At 55.7% G+C, this 17,256-nt stretch overlaps 1 protein-coding gene across 1 annotated transcript in view; it reads left to right on the forward strand.

Moving 5' to 3' along the window:
- The window catches only part of LOC132833540 (integrin alpha-X-like), a 199,313-nt gene that overhangs the window by 127,732 nt on the left and 54,325 nt on the right, over positions 1-17,256 (forward strand). Inside the window, exon 8 of the mRNA XM_060851901.1 lies at positions 1-124. This exon is cut by the window's left edge and continues 80 nt beyond it. Coding sequence (XP_060707884.1) covers positions 1-124 — 124 coding nt within the window. The remainder of the gene's footprint in view (positions 125-17,256) is intronic.

Genomic DNA, 17,256 nt, shown 5'->3' on the forward strand with positions numbered 1-17,256 from the left:
GAGGGATCTGAACGGGGATGGAATGGGGGATGTAGCTGTCGGAGCTCCACTGGAGGATGAACATCGAGGCCGTGTCTATATCTTCCACGGGGAACGAGAAGGAATCAAACCCCAATACAGCCAGGTCAGAGGTCAGATCAAGCGGAAACAGCCTGGTCAGAGAGACCCTAAACTGCCCGGTCACTGTGACCCTAAACAGCACGGTCAGTGTGACCCTAAACAGCACGGTCAGTGTGACCCTAAACAGCCCAGTCAGTGTGACCCTAAACAGCACGGTCAGTGTGACCCTAAACTGCCCGGTCAATGTGACCCTAAACAGCCCGGTCACTGTGACCCTAAACAGCTCAGTCACTGTGACCTAAACTGCCCAGTCACTGTGACCCTAAACAGTCCGGTCAGTGTGACCCTAAACAGCTCAGTCACTGTGACCCTAAACTGCCCAGTCACTGTGACCCTAAACAGTCCGGTCAGTGTGACCCTAAACAGCTCAGTCACTGTGACCCTAAACAGCCCGGTCAGTGTGACCCTAAACAGCATGGTCAGTGTGACCCTAAACAGCCCGGTCAGTGTGACCCTAAACAGCCCAGTCAGTGTGACCCTAAACAGCACGATCAGTGTGACCCTAAACAGCACGGTCAGTGTGACTGTAAACAGCACGGTCAGTGTGACCCTAAACTGCCCGGTCAGTGTGACCCGAAACTGCCCGGTCACTGTGACCCTAAACAGCCCGGTCAGTGAGACCCTAAACAGCCCGGTCAGTGTGACCCTAAACAGCCCGGTCAGTGTGACCCTAAACAGCTCAGTCACTGTGACCCTAAACAGCCCGGTCAGTGTGACCCTAAACAGCCCGGTCACTGTGACCCTAAACAGCCCGGTCAGTGTGACCCTAAACTGCCCGGTCAGTGTGACCCTAAACAGCCCAGTCAGTGTGACCCTAAACAGCACGGTCAGTGTGACCCTAAACTGCCCGGACAGTGTGACCCTAAACTGCCCGGACAGTGTGACTCTAAACAGCCCGGTCAGTGTGACCCTAAAAAGCCCGGTCAGTGTGACCCTAAACAGCACGGTCAGTGTGACCCTAAACAGCCCGGTCAGTGTGACCCTAAACAGCACGGTCAGTGTAACCCTAAACTGCCCGGTCAGTTTGACCCTAAACTGCCCGGTCAGTGTGACCCTAAACAGCCCGGTCAGTGTGACCCTAAACAGCACGGTCAGTGTGACCCTAAACTGCCCGGTCACTGTGACCCTAAACAGCCTGGTCACTGTGACCCTAAACAGCCTCGACACTGTGACCCTAAACACCCCGGTCACTGTGACCCTAAACAGCCTCGACACTGTGACCCTAAACAGCCCGATCAGTGTGACCCTAAACTGCCCGGTCAGTGTGACCCTAAACTGCCCGATCACTGCGACACTAAACAGCCCGGTCACTGTGACCCTAAACAGCCTCGACACTGTGACCCTAAACAGCCCGGTCACTGTGACCCTAAACAGCCTCGACACTGTGACCCTAAACAGCCCGATCAGTGTGACCCTAAACAGTCCAGTTACTGTGACCCTAAACAGCCCGGTCAGTGTGACCCTAAACAGCCCGGTCAGTGTGTCCCTAAATAGCTCGGTCACTGTGACCCTAAACAGCCCGGTCAGTGTGACCCTAAACAGCCTGGTCAGTGTGACCCTAAATAGCCCGGTCACTGTGACACGAAACAGCCCGGTCAGAGAGACCCTAAACAGCCCGATCAGTGTGACCCTAAACAGTCCAGTTACTGTGACCCTAAACAGCCCGGTCAGTGTGACCCTAAACAGCCCGGTCAGTGTGTCCCTAAATAGCTCGGTCACTGTGACCCTAAACAGCCCGGTCAGTGTGACCCTAAACAGCCTGGTCAGTGTGACCCTAAATAGCCCGGTCACTGTGACACGAAACAGCCCGGTCAGAGAGACCCTAAACAGCCCGGTCAGTGTGACCCTAAACAGCCCGGTCAGTGTGACCCTAAATAGCCCGGTCACTGTGACACTAAACAGCCCGGTCAGTGTGACCCTAAACAGCCCGGTCACTGTGACCCTAAACAGCCCAGTCAGTGTGACCCTAAACAGCCCGGTCACTGTGTCCCTAAACAGCCTGGTCAGTGTGACCCTAAACAGCCCGGTCACTGTGACCCTAAACAGCCCGGTCAGTGTGACCCTAAAAAGCCCGCTCAAACTGACCCTAAACAGCCCGGTCAGTGTGACCCTAAACAGCCCGGTCAGTGTGACCCTAAAGAGCCCGCTCAAACTGACCCTAAACAGCCCGGTCCCTGTGACCCTAAACAGTCCGGTCAATGTGATCCTAAACAGCTCCGTCAGTGTGACGCTAAGCAGCCCGGTCAGTGTGACCCTAAACAGCCCGGTCAGAGTGACCCTAAACAGCCCGGTCAGTGTGACCCTAAAAAGCTCGCTCAAACTGACCCTAAACAGCCCGGTCAGTGTGACCCTAAACAGCCCGGTCACTGTGACACTAAACAGCCCGGTCAGTGTGACCCTAAACAGCCCGGTCACTGTGACCATAATAAGCCCGGTCAGTGTGACCCTAAAAAGCTCGCTCAAACAGACCCCAAACAGCTAGGTCAGTGTGATCCTAAAAAGCCCGCTCAAACTGACCCTAAACAGCCCGGTCACTGTGACCCTAAACAGCCCGGTCAGTGTGACCCTAAACAGCCCGGTCAGTGTGACCCTAAATAGCCCGGTCACTGTGACACAAAACAGCCCGGTCAGAGAGACCCTAAACAGCCCGGTCAGTGTGACCCTAAACAGCCCGGTCAGTGTGTCCCTAAATAACCTGGTCACTGTGACCCTAAATAGCCCGGTCACTGTGACACGAAACAGCCCGATCAAAGAGACCCTAAACAGCCCGGTCAGTGTGACCCTAAACAGCCCGGTCACTGTGACCCTAAACAGCCCGGTCAGTGTGACCCTAAACAGCCCGGTCACTGTGACCCTAAACAGCCCGGTCAGTGTGACCCTAAACTGTCCGGTCACTGTGATCCTAAACAGCCCGGTCACTGTGACCCTAAACAGCCCGGTCAGTGTGACCCTAAAAAGCCCGCTCAAACTGACCCTAAACAGCCCGGTCAGTGTGACCCTAAACAGCCCGGTCAGTGTGACCCTAAAAAGCCCGCTCAAACTGACCCTAAACAGCCCGGTCCCTGTGACCCTAAATAGTGCGGTCAGTGTGATTCTAAACAGCCCGGTCAATGTGATCCGAAACAGCTCCGTCAGTGTGACGCTAAGTAGCCCGGTCAGTGTGACCCTAAACAGCCCGGTCAGTGTGACCCTAAACAGCCCGCTCAAACTGACCCTAAACAGCCCGGTCACTGTGACCCTAAACAGCCCGGTCAGTGTGACCTTAAACAGCCCGGTCAGTGTGACCCTAAATAGCCCGATCACTGCGACACTAAACAGCCCGGTCACTGTGACCCTAAACAGCCTCGACACTGTGACCCTAAACAGCCCGGTCACTGTGACCCTAAACAGCCCGATCAGTGTGACCCTAAACAGTCCAGTTACTGTGACCCTAAACAGCCCGGTCAGTGTGACCCTAAACAGCCCGGACAGTGTGTCCCTAAAAAACCCGCTCAAACTGACCCTAAACAGCCCGGTCACTGTGACCCTAAACAGCCCGGTCAGTGTGACCCTAAATAGCCCGGTCAGTGTGACCCTAAACAGCCCGGTCACTGTGACCCTAAACAGCCCGGTCAGTGTGACCCTAAACAGCCCGGTCACTGTGACCCTAAACAGCCTGGTCAGTGTGACCCTAAACTGTCCGGTCACTGTGACCCTAAACAGAACGGTCACTGTGACCCTAACCAGTCCAGTTACTGTGACCCCAAACAGTCCGGTCAGTGTGACCCTAAAAAACCCGCTCAAACTGACCCTAAACAGCCCGGTCACTGTGACCCTAAACAGCCCGGTCAGTGTGACCCTAAACTGTCCGGTCACTGTGACCCTAAACAGCCCGGTCACTGTGACCCTAAACAGCCCGGTCACTGTGACCCTAAAAAGCCCGCTCAAACTGACCCTAAACAGCCCGGTCAGTGTGACCCTAAACAGCCCGGTCAGTGTGACCCTAAAAAGCCCGCTCAAACTGACCCTAAACAGCCCGGTCCCTGTGACCCTAAACAGTGCGGTCAGTGTGATTCTAAACAGCCCGGTCAATGTGATCCGAAACAGCTCCGTCAGTGTGACGCTAAGCAGCCCGGTCAGTGTGACCCTAAACAGCCCGGTCAGTGTGGCCCTAAACAGCCCGCTCAAACTGACCCTAAACAGCCCGGTCACTGTGACCCTAAACAGCCCGGTCAGTGTGACCTTAAACAGCCCGGTCAGTGTGACCCTAAATAGCCCGATCACTGCGACACTAAACAGCCCGGTCACTGTGACCCTAAACAGCCTCGACACTGTGACCCTAAACAGCCCGGTCACTGTGACCCTAAACAGCCCGATCAGTGTGACCCTAAACAGTCCAGTTACTGTGACCCTAAACAGCCCGGTCAGTGTGACCCTAAACAGCCCGGACAGTGTGTCCCTAAAAAACCCGCTCAAACTGACCCTAAACAGCCCGGTCACTGTGACCCTAAACAGCCCGGTCAGTGTGACCCTAAATAGCCCGGTCAGTGTGACCCTAAACAGCCCGGTCACTGTGACCCTAAACAGCCCGGTCAGTGTGACCCTAAACAGCCCGGTCACTGTGACCCTAAACAGCCTGGTCAGTGTGACCCTAAACTGTCCGGTCACTGTGACCCTAAACAGAACGGTCACTGTGACCCTAACCAGTCCAGTTACTGTGACCCCAAACAGTCCGGTCAGTGTGACCCTAAAAAACCCGCTCAAACTGACCCTAAACAGCCCGGTCACTGTGACCCTAAACAGCCCGGTCACTGTGACCCTAAACAGCCCGGTCAGTGTGACCCTAAAAAGACCGCTCAAACTGACCCTAAACAGCCCGGTCAGTGTGACCCTAAACAGCCCGGTCAGTGTGACCCAAAAAGCCCGCTCAAACTGACCCTAAACAGCCCGGTCCCTGTGACCCTAAACAGTCCGGTCAGTGTGATTCTAAACAGCCCGGTCAATGTGATCCTAAACAGCTCCGTCAGTGTGACGCTAAGCAGCCCGGTCAGTGTGACCCTAAACAGCCCGGTCAGTGTGACCCTAAACAGCCCGGTCAGAGTGACCCTAAACAGCCCGGTCAGTGTGACCCTAAAAAGCCCGCTCAAACTGACCCTAAACAGCCCGGTCACTGTGACCCTAAACAGCCCGGTCAGTGTGACCCTAAATAGCCCGATCACTGCGACACTAAACAGCCCGGTCACTGTGACCCTAAACAGCCTCGACACTGTGACCCTAAACAGCCCGGTCACTGTGACCCTAAACAGCCCGATCAGTGTGACCCTAAACAGTCCAGTTACTGTGACCCTAAACAGCCCGGTCAGTGTGACCCTAAAAAGCCCGCTCAAACTGACCCTAAATAGCCCGGTCACTGTGACCCTAAACAGCCCGGTCAGTGTGACCCTAAACAGCCCGGTCACTGTGACCCTAAAAAGCCCAGTCAGTGTGACCCTAAAAAGCCCGCTCAAACTGACCCTAAACAGCCCGGTCAGTGTGACCCTAAACAGCCCGGTCACTGTGACACTAAACAGCCCGGTCAGTGTGACCCTAAACAGCCCGGTCACTGTGACCCTAATAAGCCCGGTCAGTGTGACCCTAAAAAGCTCGCTCAAACAGACCCCAAACAGCTAGGTCAGTGTGATCCTAAAAAGCCCGCTCAAACTGACCCTAAACAGCCCGGTCACTGTGACCCTAAACAGCCCGGTCAGTGTGACCCTAAACAGCCCGGTCACTGTGACACGAAACAGCCCGGTCAGAGAGACCCTAAACAGCCCGGTCACTGTGACCCTAAACAGCCCGGTCACTGTGACACTAAACAGCCCGGTCAGAGAGACCCTAAACAGCCCGGTCAGTGTGACCCTATACAGCCCGGTCACTGTGACCCTAAACAGCCCGGTCAGTGTGACCCTAAACAGCCCGGTCACTGTGACCCTAAACAGCCTGGTCAGTGTGACCCTAAACAGTCCGGTCACTGTGACCCTAAACAGCCCGGTCACTGTGACCCTAAACAGCCCTGTCAGTGTGACACTAAACAGCCCGGTCACTGTGACACTAAACTGCCCGGTCAGTGTGACCCTAAACAGCCCGGTCACTGTGACCCTAAACAGCCCGGTCACTGTGACCCTAAACAGCCCGGTCAGTGTGAACCTAAACTGCCCGGTCAGTGTGATCCTAAACAGCCCGGTCACTGTGACCCTAAACAGCCCCGTCAGTGTGACCCTAAACAGCCCAGTCACTGTGACCCTAAACAGCCCGGTCAGTGTGACCCTAAACAGCCAGGTCAGTGTGACCCTAAACAGCCCGGTCAGAGAGACCGTAAACAGCCCGGTCAGTGTGACCCTAAACAGCCCGGTCAGAGAGACCCTAAACAGCCTGGTCACTGTGACCCTAAACAGCACGGTCACTGTGACCCTAAACAGCCCGGTCAGTGTGACCCTAAACAGCCCGGTCACTGTGACACTAAACAGCCCGGTCAGTGTGACCCTAAACAGCCCGGTCAGTGTGAACCTAAACTGCCCGGTCAGTGTGATCCTAAACAGTCCGGTCAGTGTGACCCTAAATAGCCCGGTCACTGTGACACTAAACAGCCCGGTCACTGTGACCCTAAACAGCCCGGTCAGTGAGACCCTAAATAGCCAGGTCACTGTGACCCTAAACAGCCCGGTCAGTGTGACCCTAAATAGCCCGATCACTGCGACACTAAACAGCCTGGTCACTGTGACCCTAAACAGCCTGGTAACTGTGACCCTAAACAGCGAGGTCAGTGTGACCCTAAACAGCCCGGTCAGTGTGACCCTAAACAGCCCGGTCAGTGTGGACCTAAACTGCCCGGTCAGTGTGATCCTAAACAGCCCGGTCACTGTGACCCTAAACAGCCCGGTCACTGTGACCCTAAACAGCCTGGTCAGAGTGACCCTAAACAGCCTGGTCAGTGTGACCCTATACAGCCTGGTCACTGTGACCCTAAACAGCCTGGTCAGAGTGACCCTAAACAGCCCGGTCACTGTGACCCTAAACTGCCAGGTCACTGTGACCCTAAACAGCCCGGTCACTGTGACCCTAAACAGCCCGGTCAGTGTGACCCTAAACAGCCCGGTCACTGTGACCCTAAACAGCCAGGTCACTGTGACCCTAAACAGCCCGGTCAGAGAGACCGTAAACAGCCCGGTCAGTGTGACCCTAAACAGCCCGGTCACTGTGACCCTAAACAGCACGGTCACTGTGACCCTAAACAGCCCGGTCAGTGTGACCCTAAACAGCCCGGTCACTGTGACACTAAACAGCCCGGTCAGTGTGACCCTAAACAGCCCGGTCAGTGTGAACCTAAACTGCCCGGTCAGTGTGATCCTAAACAGTCCGGTCAGTGTGACCCTAAATAGCCCGGTCACTGTGACACTAAACAGCCCGGTCACTGTGACCCTAAACAGCCCGGTCAGTGAGACCCTAAATAGCCAGGTCACTGTGACCCTAAACAGCCCGGTCAGTGTGACCCTAAATAGCCCGATCACTGCGACACTAAACAGCCTGGTCACTGTGACCCTAAACAGCCTGGTAACTGTGACCCTAAACAGCCCGGTCAGTGTGACCCTAAATAGCCCGATCACTGTGACCCTAAACAGCCCAGTCACTGTGACCCTAAACAGCCTGGTAACTGTGACCCTAAACAGCGAGGTCAGTGTGACCCTAAACAGCCCGGTCAGTGTGACCCTAAACAGCCCGGTCACTGTGACCCTAAACAGCCCGGTCAGTGAGACCCTAAACAGCCCGCTCAGTGTGACCCTAAACAGCCCGGTCACTGTGACCCTAAACAGCTCGGTCAGTGTGACCCTAAACAGCCCGGTCACTGTGACCCTAAACTGCCCGGTCAGTGTGACCCTAAACAGCCCGGTCACTGTGACCCTAAACAGCCCGGTCAGTGTGAACCTAAACTGCCCGGTCAGTGTGATCCTAAACAGCCCGGTCACTGTGACCCTAAACAGCCCCGTCAGTGTGACCCTAAACAGCCCAGTCACTGTGACCCTAAACAGCCCGGTCAGTGTGACCCTAAACAGCCAGGTCAGTGTGACCCTAAACAGCCCGGTCAGAGAGACCGTAAACAGCCCGGTCAGTGTGACCCTAAACAGCCCGGTCAGAGAGACCCTAAACAGCCTGGTCACTGTGACCCTAAACAGCACGGTCACTGTGACCCTAAACAGCCCGGTCAGTGTGACCCTAAACAGCCCGGTCACTGTGACACTAAACAGCCCGGTCAGTGTGACCCTAAACAGCCCGGTCAGTGTGAACCTAAACTGCCCGGTCAGTGTGATCCTAAACAGTCCGGTCAGTGTGACCCTAAATAGCCCGGTCACTGTGACACTAAACAGCCCGGTCACTGTGACCCTAAACAGCCCGGTCAGTGAGACCCTAAATAGCCAGGTCACTGTGACCCTAAACAGCCCGGTCAGTGTGACCCTAAATAGCCCGATCACTGCGACACTAAACAGCCTGGTCACTGTGACCCTAAACAGCCTGGTAACTGTGACCCTAAACAGCGAGGTCAGTGTGACCCTAAACAGCCCGGTCAGTGTGACCCTAAACAGCCCGGTCAGTGTGGACCTAAACTGCCCGGTCAGTGTGATCCTAAACAGCCCGGTCACTGTGACCCTAAACAGCCCGGTCACTGTGACCCTAAACAGCCTGGTCAGAGTGACCCTAAACAGCCTGGTCAGTGTGACCCTATACAGCCTGGTCACTGTGACCCTAAACAGCCTGGTCAGAGTGACCCTAAACAGCCCGGTCACTGTGACCCTAAACTGCCAGGTCACTGTGACCCTAAACAGCCCGGTCACTGTGACCCTAAACAGCCCGGTCAGTGTGACCCTAAACAGCCCGGTCACTGTGACCCTAAACAGCCAGGTCACTGTGACCCTAAACAGCCCGGTCAGAGAGACCGTAAACAGCCCGGTCAGTGTGACCCTAAACAGCCCGGTCACTGTGACCCTAAACAGCACGGTCACTGTGACCCTAAACAGCCCGGTCAGTGTGACCCTAAACAGCCCGGTCACTGTGACACTAAACAGCCCGGTCAGTGTGACCCTAAACAGCCCGGTCAGTGTGAACCTAAACTGCCCGGTCAGTGTGATCCTAAACAGTCCGGTCAGTGTGACCCTAAATAGCCCGGTCACTGTGACACTAAACAGCCCGGTCACTGTGACCCTAAACAGCCCGGTCAGTGAGACCCTAAATAGCCAGGTCACTGTGACCCTAAACAGCCCGGTCAGTGTGACCCTAAATAGCCCGATCACTGTGACCCTAAACAGCCCAGTCACTGTGACCCTAAACAGCCTGGTAACTGTGACCCTAAACAGCGAGGTCAGTGTGACCCTAAACAGCCCGGTCAGTGTGACCCTAAACAGCCCGGTCACTGTGACCCTAAACAGCCCGGTCAGTGAGACCCTAAACAGCCCGCTCAGTGTGACCCTAAACAGCCCGGTCACTGTGACCCTAAACAGCTCGGTCAGTGTGACCCTAAACAGCCCGGTCACTGTGACCCTAAACTGCCCGGTCAGTGTGACCCTAAACAGCCCGGTCACTGTGACACTAAACAGCTTGGTCAGTGTGACCCTAAACTGCCCGGTCACTCTGACCCTAAACTGCCCGGTCACTGTGAACCTAAACAGTCCGGTCAGTGTGACCATAAACAGCACGGTCAGTGTGACCCTAAACAGCCCGGTCACTGTGACCCTAAACAGCTCAGTCACTGTGACCCTAAACAGCCCGGTCAGTGTGACCCTAAACAGCCCGGACACTGTGACCCTAAACTGCCCGGTCAGTGTGACCCTAAACTGCCCGGTCAGTGTGACTCTAAAAGGCCCGGTCAGTGTAACCCGAAACAGCCCGGTCAGTGTGACCCTAAACAGCCCAGTCACTGGGACCCTAAAAGGCCCGGTCAGAGTAACCCTAAACTGCCCGGTCAGTGTGACCCTAAAAGGCCCGGTCAGAGAGACCCTAAACAGCCCGGTCAGTGTGACCCTAAACTGCCCCGACACTGTGACCCTAAACAGTCCGGTCAGTGTGACCCTAAACAGCACGGTCAGTGTGACCCTAAACAGCCCGGTCAGAGTGACCCTAAACAGCCCGGACACTGTGACCCTAAACTGCCCGGTCAGTGTGACCCTAAAAGGCCCGGTCAGTGTAACCCTAAACAGCCCAGACAGAGAGACCCTAAACAGCCCGGTCAGTGTGACCCTAAAAGGCCCGCTCAGAGTGACCGTAAACAGCCCGGTCAGTGTGACCCTAAACAGCCCGGTCAGTGTGATCCTAAACAGCCCGGTCAGAGTGACCCTAAAAGGCCCGGTCAGTGTAACCCTAAACAGCCCGGTCAGTGTGACCCTAAAAAGCCCGCTCAAACTGACCCTAAACAGCCCGGTCACTGTGACCCTAAACAGCCCGGTCAGTGTGACCCTAAACAGCCCGGTCACTGTGACCCTAAACAGCCCGGTCAGTGTGACCCTAAAAAGCTCGCTCAAACTGACCCTAAACAGCCCGGTCACTGTGACCCTAAACAGCCCGGTCAGAGTGACCCTAAACAGCCCGGTCAGTGTGACCCTAAAAAGCCCGCTCAAACTGACCCTAAACAGCCCGGTCACTGTGACCCTAAACAGCCCGGTCAGTGTGACCCTAAACAGCCCGGTCACTGTGACCCTAAACAGCCCGGTCAGTGTGACCCTAAACAGCCCGGTCACTGTCACCCTAAACAGCCCGGTCAGTGTGACCCTAAAAAGCCCGCTCAAACTGACCCTAAACAGCCCGGTCACTGTCACCCTAAACAGCCCGGTCAGAGTGACCCTAAACAGCCCGGTCAGAGTGACCCTAAACAGCCCGGTCAGTGTGACCCTAAAAAGCCCGCTCAAACTGACCCTAAACAGCCCGGTCACTGTCACCCTAAACAGCCCGGTCAGTGTGACCCTAAACAGCCCGGTCACTGTGACCCTAAAAGGCCCGGTCACTGTGACCCTAAAAGGCCCGGTCAGAGTGACCCTAAACAGCCCGGTCACTGTGACCCTAAAAAGCCCGCCCAGAGTGACCCTAAACAGCCCGGTCAGTGTGACCCTAAAAGGCCTGGTCAGTGTAACCCTAAACAGCCCGGTCAGTGTGACCCTAAACAGCCCGGTCACTGTGACCCTAAAAAGCCCGCTCAAACTGGCCCTAAACAGCCCGGTCAGTGTGACCCTAAACAGCCCGGTCACTGTAACCCTAAACAGCCCGGTCAGTGTGACCCTAAACTGTCCGGTCACTGTGACCCTAAACAGCCCGCTCAAACTGACCCTAAACAGTCCAGTTACTGTGACCCTAAACAGCCCGGTCAGTGTGACCCTAAACAGCCCGCTCAAACTGACCCTAAACAGTCCAGTTACTGTGACCCTAAACAACCCGGTCAGTGTGACCCAAAACAGCCCGGTCACTGTGACCCTAAACAGCCCGGTCACTGTGACCCTAAACAGCCCGGTCAGTGTGACCCTAAAAAGCCTGCTCAAACTGACCCTAAACAGCCCGGTCAGTGTGATCCTAAACAGCCCGGTCAGAGTGACCCTAAAAGGCCCGGTCAGTGTAACCCTAAACAGCCCGGTCAGTGTGACCCTAAAAAGCTAGCTCAAACTGACCCTAAACAGCCCGGTCACTGTGACCCTAAACAGCCAGGTCAGTGTGACCCTAAACAGCCCGGTCACTGTTACCCTAAACAGCCCGGTCAGTGTGACCCTAAAAAGCCCGCTCAAACTGACCCTAAACAGCCCGGTCACTGTGACACTAAACAGCCCAGTCAGTGTGACCCTAAACAGCCCGGTCAGAGTGACCCTAAACAGCCCGGTCAGTGTGACCCTAAAAAGCCCGCTCAAACTGACCCTAAACAGCCCGGTCCCTGTGACCCTAAACAGCCCGGTCACTGTGACCCTAAACAGCCCGGTCAGTGTGACCCTAAACAGACCGGTCAGTGTGACCCTAAACAGCCCGCTCAAACTGACCCTAAACAGCCCGGTCCCTGTGACTCTAAACAGCCCGGTCACTGTGACCCTAAACAGCCCGGTCACTGTCACCCTAAACAGCCCGGTCAGTGTGACCCTAAAAAGGACGTTCAAACTGACCCTAAACAGCCCGGTCACTGTGACCCTAAACAGCCCGGTCAGTGTGAGCCTAAACAGCCCGGTCACTGTGACCCTAAACAGCCCGGTCAGTGTGACCCTAAACAGCCCGGTCACTGTGACCCTAAACAGCCCGGTCAGAGAGCCCCTAAACAGCGAGGTCAGTGTGACCCTAAACAGCCCGGTCAGTGTGACCCTAAACAGCCTGGTCACTGTGACACTAAACAGCCCGGTCAGTGTGACCCTAAACTGCCCGGTCAGTGTGATCCTAAACAGCCCGGTCACTGTGACCCTAAACAGCCCGGTCAGTGTGACCCTAAACTGTCCGGTCACTGTGACCCTAAACAGCCCGCTCAAACTGACCCTAAACAGCCCGGTCACTGTGACACTTAACAGCCCGGTCACTGTGACCCTAAACAGCCCGGTCAGTGTGACCCTAAAAAGGACGCTCAATCTGACCCTAAACAGCCCGGTCACTGTGACCCTAAACAGCCCGGTCACTGTGACCCTAAACAGCCCGGTCAGTGTGACCCTAAACAGCCCGGTCAGAGAGACCCTAAACAGCTAGGTCAGTGTGACCCTAAACAGCCCGGTCAGTGTGACCCTAAACAGCATGGTCACTGTGACCCTAAACAGCCCGGTCAGTGTGACCCTAAACAGCCCGGTCAGTGTGGACCTAAACTGCCCGGTCAGTGTGATCCTAAACAGCCCGGTCACTGTGACCCTAAACAGCCTGGTCAGAGTGACCCTAAACAGCCCGGTCAGTGTGACCCTATACAGCCTGGTCACTGTGACCCTAAACAGCCTGGTCAGAGTGACCCTAAACAGCCCGGTTACTGTGACCCTAAACTGCCCGGTCAGTGTGACCCTAAACAGCCCGGTCACTGTGACCCTAAACAGCCCGGTCAGTGTGACCCTAAACAGCCCGGTCAGTGTGACCCTAAATAGCCCGATCACTGCGACACTAACCAGCCCGGTCAGTGTGACCCTAAACTGCCCGGTCAGTGTGACCCTAAACAGCCCAGTCACTGTGACCCTAAACAGCCCGGTCAGAGAGACCCTAAACAGCCCGGTCACTGTGACTCTAAACAGCTCGGTCAGTGTGACCCTAAACAGCCCGGTCAGTGTGACCCTAAACAGTCCGGTCAGTGTGACCCTAAACAGCCCGGTCAGTGTGACCCTAAACAGCACGGTCACTGTGACCCTAAACAGCCCGGTCAGTGAGACCCTAAACAGCCCGGTCAGTGTGGCCCTAAACAGCCCGGTCACTGTGACCCTAAACAGCCCGGTCAGTGTGACCCTAAACAGCCCGGTCACTGTGACCCTAAACAGCCCGGTCACTGTGACCCTAAACTGCCCAGTCACTGTGACCCTAAACAGCCCGGTCAGTGTGACCCTAAACTGCCCGGTCAGTGTGACCCTAAACAGCCCGGTCACTGTGACCCTAAACTGCCCGGTCACTGTGACCCTAAACAGCCCGGTCAGTGTGACCCTAAACTGCCCCGTCAGTGTGACCCTAAACAGCCCGGACACTGTGACCCTAAACTGCCCGGTCAGTGTGACCCTAAAAGGCCCGGTCAGTGTAACCCTAAACAGCCCGGTCAGTGTGGCCCTAAACAGCCCGGTCACTGGGACCCTAAAAGGCCCGGTCAGAGTAACCCTAAACTGCCCGGTCAGTGAGACCCTAAACAGCCCGGTCAGTGTGACCCTAAACTGCCCGGTCACTGTGACCCTAAACAGTCCGGTCAGTGTGACCCTAAACAGCACGGTCAGTGTGACCCTAAACAGCCCGGTCAGAGTGACCCTAAACAGCCCGGTCAGAGTGACCCTAAAAAGCCCGCTCAAACTGACCCTAAACAGCCCGGTCACTGTCACCCTAAACAGCCCGGTCAGTGTGACCCTAAACAGCCCGGTCACTGTGACCCTAAAAGGCCCGGTCACTGTGACCCTAAAAGACCCGGTCAGAATGACCCTAAACAGCCCGGTCACTGTGACCCTAAAAAGCCCGCCCAGAGTGACCCTAAACAGCCCGGTCAGTGTGACCCTAAAAGGCCCGGTCAGTGTAACCCTAAACAGCCCGGTCAGTGTGATCCTAAACAGCCCGGTCAGTGTGACCCTAAACAGCCCGGTCACTGTGACCCTAAAAAGCCCGCTCAAACTGGCCCTAAACAGCCCGGTCAGTGTGACCCTAAACAGCCCGGTCACTGTAACCCTAAACAGCCCGGTCAGTGTGACCCTAAACTGTCCGGTCACTGTGACCCTAAACAGCCCTCTCAAACTGACCCTAAACAGTCCAGTTACTGAGACCCTAAACAGCCCGGTCAGTGTGACCCTAAACAGCCCGCTCAAACTGACCCTAAACAGTCCAGTTACTGTGACCCTAAACAACCCGGTCAGTGTGACCCAAAACAGCCTGGTCACTGTGACCCTAAACAGCCCGGTCAGTGTGACCCTAAAAAGCCTGCTCAAACTGACCCTAAACAGCCCGGTCAGTGTGATCCTAAACAGCCCGGTCAGAGTGACCCTAAAAGGCCCGGTCAGTGTAACCCTAAACAGCCCGGTCAGTGTGACCCTAAAAAGCCTGCTCAAACTGACCCTAAACAGCCCGGTCACTGTGACCCTAAACAGCCCGGTCAGTGTGACCCTAAACAGCCCGGTCACTGTGACCCTAAACAGCCCAGTCACTGTGACCCTAAACAGCCCGGTCAGTGTGACCCTAAAAAGCCCGCTCAAACTGACCCTAAACAGCCCGGTCACTGTGACCCTAAACAGCCCAGTCAGTGTGACCCTAAACAGCCCAGTCAGTGTGACCCTAAACAGCCCGGTCAGAGTGACCCTAAACAGCCCGCTCAAACTGACCCTAAACAGCCCGGTCCCTGTGACCCTAAACAGCCCAGTCAGTGTGACCCTAAACAGCCCGGTCAGTGTGACCCTAAAAAGCCCGCTCAAACTGACCCTAAACAGCCCGGTACCTGTGACCCTAAACTGTCCGGTCACTGTGACCCTAAACAGCCCGGTCACTGTGACACTAAACAGCCCGGTCAGTGTGACCCTAAACTGTCCGGTCACTGTGACCCTAAACAGCCGCTCAAACTGACCCTAAACAGCCCGGTCCCTGTGACCCTAAACAGCCCGGTCACTGTGACCCTAAACAGCCCGGTCACTGTCACCCTAAACAGCCCGGTCAGTGTGACCCTAAAAAGGACGCTCAAACTGACCCTAAACAGCCCGGTCACTGTGACCCTAAACAGCATGGTCACTGTGACCCTAAACAGCCCGGTCAGTGTGACCCTAAACAGCCCGGTCACTGTGACCCTAAACAGCCCGGTCAGTGTGACCCTAAACAGCGAGGTCACTGTGACCCTAAACAGCCCGGTCAGAGAGCCCCTAAACAGCGAGGTCAGTGTGACCCTAAACAGCCCGGTCAGTGTGACCCTAAACAGCCTGGTCACTGTGACCCTAAACAGCCCGGTCAGTGTGACCCTAAACTGCCCGGTCAGTGTGATCCTAAACAGCCCGGTCACTGTGACCCTAAACAGCCCGGTCAGTGTGACCCTAAACTGTCCGGTCACTGTGACCCTAAACAGCCCGCTCAAACTGACCCTAAACAGCCCGGTCACTGTGACACTTAACAGCCCGGTCAGTGTGACCCTAAAAAGCACGCTCAAACTGACCCTAAACAGCCCGGTCACTGTGACCCTAAACAGCCCGGTCACTGTGACCCTAAACAGCCCGGTCAGTGTGACCCTAAAAAGCCCGGTCAGAGAGACCCTAAACAGCGAGGTCAGTGTGACCCTAAACAGCCCGGTCAGTGTGACCCTAAACAGCCTGGTCACTGTGACCCTAAACAGCCCGGTCAGTGTGACCCTAAACAGCCCGGTCAGTGTGGACCTAAACTGCCCGGTCAGTGTGATCCTAAACAGCCCGGTCACTGTGACCCTAAACAGCCTGGTCAGAGTGACCCTAAACAGCCCGGTCAGTGTGACCCTATACAGCCTGGTCACTGTGACCCTAAACAGCCTGGTCAGAGTGACCCTAAACAGCCCGGTTACTGTGACCCTAAACTGCCCGGTCAGTGTGACCCAAAACAGCCCGGTCACTGTGACCCTAAACAGCCCGGTCAGTGTGACCCTAAACAGCCCGGTCAGTGTGACCCTAAATAGCCCGATCACTGCGACACTAAACAGCCCGGTCAGTGTGACCCTAAACTGTCCGGTCACTGTGACCCTAAACAGCCCGCTCAAACTGACCCTAAACAGCCCGGTCACTGTGACACTTAACAGCCCGGTCAGTGTGACCCTAAAAAGCACGCTCAAACTGACCCTAAACAGCCCGGTCACTGTGACCCTAAACAGCCCGGTCACTGTGACCCTAAACAGCCCGGTCAGTGTGACCCTAAAAAGCCCGGTCAGAGAGACCCTAAACAGCGAGGTCAGTGTGACCCTAAACAGCCCGGTCAGTGTGACCCTAAACAGCCTGGTCACTGTGACCCTAAACAGCCCGGTCAGCGTGACCCTAAACAGCCCGGTCAGTGTGGACCTAAACTGCCCGGTCAGTGTGATCCTAAACAGCCCGGTCACTGTGACCCTAAACAGCCTGGTCAGAGTGACCCTAAACAGCCCGGTCAGTGTGACCCTATACAGCCTGGTCACTGTGACCCTAAACAGCCTGGTCAGAGTGACCCTAAACAGCCCGGTTACTGTGACCCTAAACTGCCCGGTCAGTGTGACCCAAAACAGCCCGGTCACTGTGACCCTAAACAGCCCGGTCAGTGTGAACCTAAACAGCCCGGTCAGTGTGACCCTAAATAGCCCGATCACTGCGACACTAAACAGCCCGGTCAGTGTGACCCTAAACAGCTCTGTCAGTGTGACACTAAACAGCCCGGTCACTGTGACACTAAACTGCCCGGTCAGTGTGACCCTAAACAGCCCGGTCACTGTGACCCTAAACAGCCCGGTCACTGTGACCCTAAACAGCCCGGTCAGTGTGAACCTAA

The sequence above is a fragment of the Hemiscyllium ocellatum genome, chromosome 37 (assembly GCF_020745735.1).
Source record: "Hemiscyllium ocellatum isolate sHemOce1 chromosome 37, sHemOce1.pat.X.cur, whole genome shotgun sequence".
Classification (NCBI taxonomy): Eukaryota; Metazoa; Chordata; class Chondrichthyes; order Orectolobiformes; family Hemiscylliidae; genus Hemiscyllium; species Hemiscyllium ocellatum.